The sequence below is a fragment of the Sminthopsis crassicaudata genome, chromosome 2 (genome assembly GCF_048593235.1).
Source record: "Sminthopsis crassicaudata isolate SCR6 chromosome 2, ASM4859323v1, whole genome shotgun sequence".
Classification (NCBI taxonomy): domain Eukaryota; kingdom Metazoa; phylum Chordata; class Mammalia; order Dasyuromorphia; family Dasyuridae; genus Sminthopsis; species Sminthopsis crassicaudata.
Window position 1 is genome coordinate 154,977,303 of NC_133618.1, and position 11,340 is coordinate 154,988,642.

An 11,340-nucleotide genomic window follows, 5' to 3' on the forward strand; every position below is an offset into this window, starting at 1 on the left:
TTGCACAGTTAATTCGAGATGAAAATCGAAGCCAGGTATGGTGTCTTTGAGGCTTATGTTGGATTCTCTATTGCAAGCTACCTTTCCATAATTACTAGCTTATCTCCTTCCTGGATTATATGCCTTTTTAAAAAAGTGTGAAGAGAACAAAGTTAAAAACAAAGGAATGAATGGTTGAAATTAGATTTAATACATTATTGGGGTGAAATTTCATGTATGAGGTAATTGATTAGATAGATCTTACTAAAACCCTTTAAATGATTCCACTTGTCTAACCACTCCCTCTTTCCAATTTACACACACACACACACACACACACACACACACACACACACACACACACTATATTTTTCTATATATTTATCCATATCATTTATCCATTTAGCAAGTATTTATTAATCCTAGCTCTGCTATTTGGAGGCAGTATGGTCGAATGGAAAGAGGATCTGATTTGGAGTCAGGGAAATAGGACTCAAATTTTGGCACTACCAAAGTTACCATGTGTAACTTTGAGCAAATCACCTAAACTCTGTGGACCTCAGCTTCACTTGTGAAACCACAGGGCAGAATTCAATATCCTCTAAGGTTTCTTCCAGTTTAAATCTATAATTTTATGTAATAACTTGAAGTTTATTACCTGTGAGACCCTTGGTTAATGATTAATTTGTATGCCTTAAACTTTTTATCTATAAAATTAAGATGCTTATATTATGTATCTTGGAGAGTTCTTTTGAAGAAAGATTTTTTTGTTTTCTAATCTTAACTCATCATATTTCAAAGATCTGTGATTTTTAAAGAAGCAGTTACTTCCTTGTGGTCCAATTGGTAATAAGCTTCTTTCTATTTAATTTTGTCCTTTAGTGATAGACCAAGAAGTCCATAAATGCCTCAATGCCCCTCAAAGTTCTTTTCATCTATACATTTATGATCCTCTCATCTTGTGATCTATTTATCATTATTTTAATTTCTCCATCTATAAAATGGAATTGATCAAATGCTTCCTCAGAATTACTATAATAAGATTGATATGGTTCTGTTGACTATTTCCCAGCTACTTAGTATGAACACCTAACAGAAGACAGATGAGTCATTGTAAATATAGCAATAACTGAATTCAAAGAACCTTGTTTTTTATCCCTGCTCTGATGCTTACTGTATGGTCTTGGGCTAATCATTTAATCTCTTGGCCTCAATTCCCAGGTCATTTCCATCTATAAATTTATGATCCTGTCACTGTGTGATTAATCAAGTCTTTAAGAAAAATCACTGGTTATGTGTCAAAGCACACATATGCCAGGAAAATCCATCAATTTGTACACACTGCAAGTGTTGTAGAAAATGACAGGAGCCCTTTGTGCTCTTTCTACCCAGAGGTTAATGTGGTTAATATGGTTTACAGAATTCTGACTTTTTTCACCTGATCCTCACTACCAATTCCACCCATGCTACTGTCAGAACCCTTTCTGTCTTGAAGTCTAGAGATTGTGAAGGGGGAAGAGAAGATACTTTATTAAATCTTGGAGCTGTCCAAATAACCCAGTTCTTTCCTAGTCACATTCTCCTAATACAGGAAGTTCTGAATGAGAATTATCCCCAAACTCTAATTTCCATCACCTCATCCTTGGTTCCAGCTTTCCTGTTAAACAAATGTTATGAAATCTTCTTCTCAGAAAAGCTATATTGCCTCAGGTACAGATGTGTTGGGAGTGTCAGAAAGGATTGTTAGAATGTGGAGAATGCTCAATGTTATTAAGGGATTCAGGCATGCTTTCAGAGAACTTAAACTTTTTGAAGTCAAAGAGCCCTGAAAGGTGCCAAATATATATTCCTTTCCTTGTGCAGTAGGATTTTGTAATACTAGGAGTTTGCTTCTGCATTTTAAACCCTAAGACTCTTGCCTTTTTCATGTTGTCTTCTTTTTCACCTATGACTCCCCTTCTCCTTCCCTCTCCCCCCTCCGCCACCACAATATGATTTTATCATCATATAATTGTTATTATTACTCTAAGAGTAATTTTGTAGTGAGACATATTCTAGGGAAGGAAAGAAAAAAAGTAGGCTGGAGTATTATAACATTATAATTAATAATAACAGTAATTAGAATAATTTATCACTTGTAACACATAGTCTACAAAATGGGAGAAGCCACTATGTAAGCTTCTTCTTTGTCCTCTCTCTGCTATAGTAACACAGACTGAAAAATCCCTGGCTGTCAGAGTCACTAATCTCCCACAAAAAACGACCAGCATTGTACCATTGTCTGTGCATGGCAAAGAGACATATAATTCATTATTCTGAGAACAACTAAAAATGAATATCATATAGAGCACATGGTGTATATGAGCAGGATGAGACACATAACAAATAATTAAATAAGAAGAAAAGGAACAAAAGATATCATTAAGAAAGTGAATGGTCAGATGGCAAGAATGAGGGATGAGAGGTAGATATTCAGAGTGTTCCACTTACACTGTCAGAAAAATTTCAGTAGATTAGATGAGCCTCCTGTGTTGCAATTATGGTAGGATATGGGACAAGATATGCCCAGGATGGGATTCTATTTACAACATTGGATTGAAATTCCAAATTCATGAGATCATAATTACATTTGATTATGGAATATATGTAAAGCAGTGTTTTATTTGTACTTTAATATAAAGTCCTGCTCCCAGAAGTTTGTAACTCAGTAGAAAAGATAAGAAAAATAAACCAACTGACTGCTAATACAGAATAAGAATGACTTACATTTATATAGCTTTAAAGTTTACAAATAAACCCCCCCACACACACACACCACCACCACCACCATTAGCATCACCATCACCATCTTGTGAAATAAGAACAGAGTGATTGCAATCTTTGTTTTGTTAAGTGAGTCTTTGTATCGATTTGCTATTCCCTCACAGACTAGATTCCCAAAGTCTATGTCATTAGAGAATAAGCTCTGGTTGAGTCAGAAAAGATTCTAATATAAACATAATGATGGCCAACCTAGTTAAATTCTGAGGGATTCATTTTCAGTGCCTGTAGCAACGCTTAAAGACCATTTATTAACATTTATGAGTTTAAGATCAGCTACAGTTGGTCAATTGAAATCACTTATTGGCAAAGATACAGAATTTTAGTGGAAAAAAAGTTATGTGATTTCTCCACAATCACCATATAAGTGTGAGGAGTCTCAGATTTATGACTTCTGCCTGTTGGTAGTCCCCCCCAAAAAAAAAAATAAATAAAATCACTATACCACTTTTAAGTAGAAAAGGACCATCTCTAACTGAATGAACTAAATAGGCTTCATTGAGGAGATAACATTTGGTCTGAATATTAAAGGAGAAGTAAATAATAAATAACAAACATTGAGGGAGGACATTTCAACTACACATTCCAGCAAATACTTAGCAAGTGAAGACTGTGTCAGGAACTGTATTAAAACTAGAGATGCAAAAACAAAAAAGAAACAGTTTTTTTTTTTTTTTTTATTCTCTCAAGAAACTTTCAGTACAATAGAAAGGCACTAACTCCAGGAAGAAGGAATAGCATGGGCAAAAAGATGTGGAGGTAGGAAAGGGGATGGCTGAGTTCCATTCTTCCATGACAGAGACCCAGTTGGGAAGCATTTTAATCTGGAATGATGTGCAAAATGATTTTCAAGTTAAAAGGATGAATTTTAATAAATTAAAAGGTTGAAAGGTAATGAAAAAAAGAAGGTATCAGATGACTTTTTTTATTACCTCTCTTAGGTTAAGTAAATCAATTAATCTCTAATCACAATTTCCTCATCTATAAAATGAAGGGGAATGGACTAGAAGAGAGCTGAGGCTTCTTACTGATTCTAAGCCCTTGATCCCAAGATTGAAGATGGATATTATTCATTTAGCAACCAGAAAGAGGTCTGAGGTTCAGAGACCCAGTTCCTAAATTTAAATTTTTGCCACTGATCATCTAAGCAAATGCAATCAGTCTCTCTCAGACAATCTCTTTTGTCATTTGCAAAATGAGGGACTTGTGTTAGATCCTAACCAACTCTGATAGTCTGTTAGTCCCCAGAATGATGTTCTTACAGAGTTCCACACTGCAGCTTCCCAGGCTAAAGGCTTTTTGGCCTGGTATGCTGACGGTTAATGCCCCTCCCCCTCTCCTCTTTTTTCCGGACACTCCAATTTTTGGGGGCTGTAATACTGGTCCTGCTGTTTCCGCTAGGACTTACTGTAATAGTATGGCTGAAGTCTCCTAGATCACAGGGAGAATTCTGGATAATCCGAGTGTGGAGAGGGTAATCTTTTTTTTTTTTTTTAACTCACAAAAGGGGTGATTCACATGACTTGGCTGAGTCACTGTTCCTGCTATATTGCTCCTTATCCCATCCAAGCTCCGAAATTTTTTTTAGGGGAGGGGGGAGTGGAGGAAGGAAAAGAGTTATCCTCATGTGATAAACATACTAGTCTTACACCCTCTGATAGGTAGACTAGAGAGCAATGCTTTGATATCCCTTTTGGTCCTTTAGGAGGAAGCTGGTGGCACAGTAGAAAAAATGGACATTTGTAAGGAAGAATGCTCAAATTCAGCTTTGAACATTTATTAGTTGTCTGACTGAAAATGTTATTTAATTTAACCTCAACCTATTTCCTTATTTGAAAAATGAGAATAGTATCACCTACTTCTCCAAATTGTTGTGAAGATCAAATAAGAATATATATATGGTTATTTTTGCACACTAGTATAAACTATGCTCAGATTTGGGATAAAGTGGCCTGGACTGCAGCTTATCACAGATATTTTAAAATTGTTTCTTCAGGGAGAGTGAACAGGAACGGGAAATATATATTCTTCCCATTAGAAAGCTATGTAAGCTTCTTGAATCTGAAGGACCTGGAAGGCGAGAAAATCATTTGAAGGCACAAGGAGAAGCTGTATTCTACCCAGAGCCATTTGTTGCCCCTAGGATTCTATGGAAGTTCTGATTGTGCATAATCCCTTATAGAAATAAAAATAAAAATAGACAGGAGGAAGGCAATATCACTTCCCTCCATCCCCCAACTCCTATATTTAATGTTTATTTTCCCTGACTTACGATTAGTGTTTAAATTGTGCTCTACTCGCTCCAAGGAACAGCCTTCCCAGCCCCACTCCCTAGCCCTGTAAGTTCGGGGAGCCGGAATTCAAAATTCTGCGCTCCAGTGCTTTCGTTTTGCACTTGACGAGGCTCCTTCGGCCAAAAGTTGTATTTAAACTCTAAGATTGCTCCACTGGCCTGGCCTGAAGATAGGATAATAGCAAAACACCTGCATACCACTGCCAAAAACTGACTTCCACAGATCTGTCCGTTCCCAATTATGGATGGGACGCTCAACAAAGCTGAGGATCCAGGCAGGGTCCAAACCCCAAAAGCAGCACTCCCAAGCAATTTACCTTGAGGGCATTTGGCAGAGTTCAACAGCACCCCCTCGTGGTGCTTTAAAGTGGAAGACCTTGGGTTGAGAGTAGCCAAATAAATCAAGGGGGGAAAAAAAAGCTCTTCTAAGCAACCTCTCCTTATAGTTTGTCTTTGGTTGTTTGGTTCCATGTCTTACATAGAATTGTGGGCTAGCTAAAGTTATAAGAAGGAAAGCCTTGGACAACACATCCTTTCTATGAAGCTTTCTGGACTATCCCAACTTTCAGTGAAAAGTTTTTCAGCCTTCTTAGTCATAAACCCTCCCTCCTTACTCCCCGACCCTCCACTCCCGGCATTTGTTTGCACTATTCACTGGGTATGTGGTTAATTTTTGGTTAGTTGGTTGGTTCATTCATCCAAATTAAAATATCTAATCCTCTAAGACTCATGTGTGTGTATATATAAATTTCTCTGTCTCTCTCTTTCTCTGTCTCTCTTGTCTCTCTGTCTGTCTCTGTCTCTCTGTGTCTCTGTGTATGTGTCTGTCTGTCTGTTTCTCCCCACTCCCTCTTAATCCCTCTTCTCCCGAATTATCTTCTAGAGAGCAAGGACTCTGTGTTTACTTTTTTTTTTTTTTTTTTTTTTTTTTTGTCCTCCATGCATAACACAGTGCCTGGAACATAAATTTTTTGTTGCCTGACTAATTTATCATCAGGGAACTGCTCTCCTGGACTTCTCGACCAGATTATAAACTCCTTAAGATTAAGGATCTCTTCTCTTATATTTTTTTTATATCCCAAAATTATATGCAACCTACAGCAGGCATTCTGTAAATTGTTGTGAAGAACATTATTTTCTTCTTTCAAAGTTCTGAGGATAGAATTCCTATAGAAATATATACTTGTGGAGCCTTGATGACAGAACACGTTTTCCCCAAAAGCAGGATCTCCTTACTTTGATGTGCTACTTTTCTGATGCCCCTCCCCCATACCCTTTGAGGTAACAGGCGTTTCCCATTTCGGTCAATTGCCTCCCAAACTCAGTCATTAAAATCAAATAAATCAAATAATAATATAATATTTAATAATTTGTATTTATTTTATATTAATTAAAATAAATTAAATAATGACTTAAATTAAACAACTCCTTTTTTTTTTTTCATTTAACCAGAGAAAATTTCTTTATCAAATTTTATCAGGCACCCCTGTCAGAGACCAGTGGTCCTTTTAAATCCATAACACTCTCGGGGGACTTGGGGGTGGTATTTGCTAGTTTAGAATGTTTTCTCCACTAAAGTTCCCCACTCAGGAATTCTGGCTGCACTTTCTAGTATTGATGACCTCTATCCCCTCCACCCAACAATTCAAGAATCAAGAGCAGTGGCTGTGTTTTGTTTCTTTCATTCTTTTTCTTTTTTAACGGGAAAATATCTACAGGCATTATACCCTTTGGAGCGATCTCTCCATGTCTGGGAGATGAGACCGTTATTTTGTTTACTTTGTAAACTCCTCGGGGTATGTCCTCCACCCTGGCCCCACACACCCCATTTACCCCACCCCACACAAGTCACCCTCTTTGGCCTCCGCAGTGCTCAGCAATTTCTATGACTGTGCTTTACTCATGAGCGAGGTGATCGCAGCGTTTTGGTAACACAATAATCGGAGAATGCAGCATCAGCCCGTCCCACCAGGCACTTCCTTCCTTTCCCGAATTGCAAGGGAGGGCTGAGCACTTATAAAAACTTGGGCATCAACTTTCAGGCATGACAGAAACTCCCTCGACTGGGATCGGATGGCCACTGCATAGAGCAAAGCGAGTATCAAGCAGAAGTAGCCAGCTCTCCTTTCGATCCCAGAGCACTTCAGGGCTGCCCATCCGAGCCCGGGGAAGCAGGAGAACTTGCAGCTGATTTCACTTCCCTCTTTTCTCCACCTCCCCCTCTCCTTCCTCTCTGACGGCCGGCCTGAGAGAATGCTGTCTCTCCTGCTCCCTCTCCTCACTGTTCTGACTCCGGCTGAGCTGGGGCTCCCAGCCTCCTCAGTTCCCCAGCCTGGCGGTAGCCAGTGCATCGAAGACGACTGCTATGCGGTCTTCTGGAACCCAGAGCAGTTCACTGGGGCGAACAAGTTTTGCCAGCAGCTCGGGGGCCACTTGATGACTGTTCGCTCCTCGGTGGCGGCGGATGTCATCTCTCTGCTCGCTCTGGGGACTCCTGAAATCTCATCTCCAGACGGTCGCCTTTGGATCGGGCTGCAACTGGGGGAGAACTGCAGCCACGAGCAAGAGGGCCAGCTGCGTGGGTTCAAGTGGGTCACGGGCGACAACAGCACCAGCTACAGTAAGTGGAAGCACAGTGGCCGTGGCTCACTCTGCGGTAATCAGTGTGTTGCCGTCTCCGGGGATCCTGCCTCTGGTTCCATGGAACTGGTCTGGGAGGAGCATTCGTGTAACTTGGTCGCCGAGGGCTTTCTCTGCGAGTATAACTACCCTGGATCCTGCAAGCCCCTCAATGTGGAGCCCAGTCTCGGCGCCAGTGTCACCTACAGTACCCCTTTCGGGGGAAAGGGAGCTGACTTCCAGGCGCTGCCCCTCAACAGCCACGCCTCGGTAGCGCCTCTAAGTTTGGACCTTGTTTGTAGGAAGGTCGAAGAGACCCCGCGCTGGGTCAAGGAAAGCGTGGGACCCTGGGACTGCGGGGTGGAGAAGGGGGGCTGCTCGCAGATCTGCAGGCAGGACGGAGGGGCTCCCGAGTGTCTTTGCTCTCAAGGGACCCTTTCGAAGACCGACTTGCGATCCTGCCAGGTTGAGGGAGCCTCGTGCACCCATAACCGTTGTCAGCAGTACTGTCTTCTCAGTCCAGACGCTCCAGGCGGCTACATTTGCATGTGTGACTCGGGTTACGAACTGGGCGAAGACGGCCACAGTTGCGTAGACGTCGACGACTGTGCACAGGAGACTAACCCTTGCCCGCAGAAGTGCGTTAACAAGCCGGGCGCTTTTGAATGCGAATGCAACCCGGGCTTTGAGATGCTAGACGGCGAGTGTGTGAAGCAGATCAGCCCCTGCTTCGGGATCAATTGTGAGCATAAGTGTTTACCTTTGGAGGGGGGCGCCTACCGCTGTACGTGCGAAGAGGGCTTCGTGCCTGTTCCAGATCAGCCAGACAGGTGCATGCTGTTCTGCAACACCACCGCGTGCCCGGCCAAGTGCAACCCCTACAATATGGACGACTGCAAGTGCCCGGACGGCTACATTCTAGATGAGAACCAGATGTGCAGCGACATAGATGAATGTGAAGCGGAAGAATGCCCTGGAAATGAATGCATCAATCTGCCGGGCAGCTTCGGATGCGTCTGCGGGCCCAAGTACACACTCAGTGAGACAGGCCAGCAGTGTATTTCCGTAGAAAGCAGCACGGATGATGTGGGATCAGGAGAACCCCCAACCACCGAGACTCCAGACACCACCACCTCCCCACCCACCCAAGGACAGGTCCATTCGGTCGTGCTCATCGGCATCGCCATTAGCATCTTATCCATTATCACAGTGCTCCTGGCCACCGTGTGCCACTTGAGGAAAAAGCAGTGTGCAGCTCGCGCTGCTCTGGATTACAAATGCGCAGGCCCGGGAAAGGAAGAGGTCTTGCAGCAGGTGCGCACGGATTCAGTCCCTCAGAAACTCTGAAAGAGCTGGCTTAAGCTTCCTTCTGCCCAGTGCAGAGATGAGGGGAACTGAGTGAACACTGATGAGTTTGATGATATTAACAATGACTTCATCCCTTCTCCTCTCCACTCTCAGCCCTCTGCTCTCTGCCGCATTACTCCCCCAACACACAGCACCTTAATTTTTTTTCAGATCTGGGGAGACATTATTGCCAAAGACTTATTTCCCAGATGTAAGGATATCAGTGGGTTTATGGGAGCCACATTTAGGGAGTAGCTTGTAAAGACTCATAACGGGACCGGTCCTGGTGAGCCCTGTGGTCGTCAGTAGGGAATATTGTAAGGTGTTAATATAGATTACCAGATGACTTCTGATAGCAATTTTCAGAGGCTTCAGAACTGTACTTTTACCGTGTAGCCCCAAATCTGCTACCTTTGGTTGGATTGGGTTGTGTTTGGAATTCCTTGATGGTGATTAGGATATTTATTTAAATATCTGCTTTCCGTTTCTGTTTCTAACTTTATTTTTATTTTTTTGTAAGAAATACATTTCTAGTTGTCTTTTTATAAGTCCTTTAAAAAGTGGGGATTCCTTTTAGGATATTAGAAAAATCTACTTAATCATATGACTTTTAAGCTTTCTCTGTGAAATTATATCTGTAGCTCTCACAAATGTGAAATTAAGATTCTGATTTGTCCAAATATCTCCCATCCTTTACCAAGCCTCCCTCACCCACTGAGAGCTAGGATAACTTTTACCTCAACAAATCCAGTCTTTAAATAGGATGTCTTTTTATCCTTTCATTTCTCTCTGCTCAGGCTGTAAGTTTTGGCCAAATAAACAATCACAGGGGGGAATAGATTTTTATTTTCTTCCCAATTCTTATAAATTGTTACTCAAGTTCTTGACTTACACGGATGGCACAAATTCAGTAAAGTTAATATGGACAAAATATTAATTCACTTTGCTGGGTTGGAATAGAAATAAATAGAAATCTCACTTCACATGTCTTGTATCAGGATTCTGGTGCTTGATTGAATTGGAAAGTTGACATTATTGTCTGATTTTTCTTTGCAGCTTACCTTTTGCCTTAATATGATGGGGAAATGTTGAGAGCATTGTTCTAACATGTTAAAAACGATGTGAGAATGCAGAGAAGAACAGCATCAGTGCTGGATTTGGGCTCAGGAAAGTTGAAGCCAAACGACCCATTTTTGCTGTTTATTTCTGTAGAGGAAAAGCCAGAGCTGAGGGCATTTATCAACAGGGTAAAAAACATTAACAAAGAAAGCACAAAGCTCTGCTGTTGAGAGAAAGCATTTTGAAGTGGTGGTGGTGGGGATGTCAGGGGAAGAGCCTAGATCTTCAAAAATAAAAGCCTTTATTGATCAGCCTCCTAGGAGAACCATACTTAACCATTTCACATTGTCTCTGTAGATTCAGCTTCTAAATCTCTAGAACTTCTCAAACAGGGTTCAAGAAGGAAGAAATAATAAGTCAAGTTTGGGGCTTTATCTTAAAGAGGTGAGAAAGTTTTATTTGCTAGGCTGTTTTTTTTCTTATAGAAATGACCAGGTACATATAACTTGAGACTGCTATGTCAGGTTGGAGAATGTTTTTTTGGTTCAGTTAAGCTAAATTGATGAAATGTTTTTCACCTTTTGAGAAAGAGCAAATGTGTTATGCAAAGTACCTTTTTTTACAGTAAAGTTTTTCTCTACTGTTGTGTAAACTTGGCACATTTGTAAATAGTTATTTATTTATTGGAAATAAAGAACAGAGTACAGGCAAAAGCCTGACTCTTTATTTCACTTGTAGAAAATAAAAATTTTTTACAACTGTTTATGATAACATGCTCTTGGATTATTTATTTGTTTTATACTTTTAAAAATCCAACTATTTTTCTTTTTAATGTGCTTCTTGTGTGCTAGATACACATGGTAAGACAGGATACAAGAGATCATGCTTTGGAAAACAACACAATCTATGGGATAATCTATTTATAATGTCTTCATTTTCTTCCAAAGATTCTTTCCAAGGTGGGAAGCTAACATCTAAAAAACCTGTCAGTTGTGCTGCCATAAAACATAGAAAGAATTTGACACTTGTACATGCAGCATAAATAATTTATGATTTTCTGTGGCCATAGTTACTCTTGTATCATAAGATATTATATGTGTGGATTATTTTATTATTATGTAGAAAGATTATCTGGCAGAAAGTATCAGAAGGTATAGTTAGACAGAGGACATTACCGATATATTTTAAAAACAATACTTTTCATGCCCTTTGGAGTAACTTTT

General features: G+C 40.5%; 1 protein-coding gene across 1 annotated transcript; it reads left to right on the top strand.

Moving 5' to 3' along the window:
* Positions 1–6,527: 6,527 nt before the first annotated feature.
* THBD (thrombomodulin) lies at positions 6,528–10,878 on the top strand. The gene has a single exon (XM_074287729.1). It carries the CDS (start codon positions 7,346–7,348, stop codon positions 9,056–9,058), a length of 1,713 nt encoding a protein of 570 aa, XP_074143830.1. The 5' UTR covers positions 6,528–7,345; the 3' UTR covers positions 9,059–10,878.
* Positions 10,879–11,340: the final 462 nt, after the last annotated feature.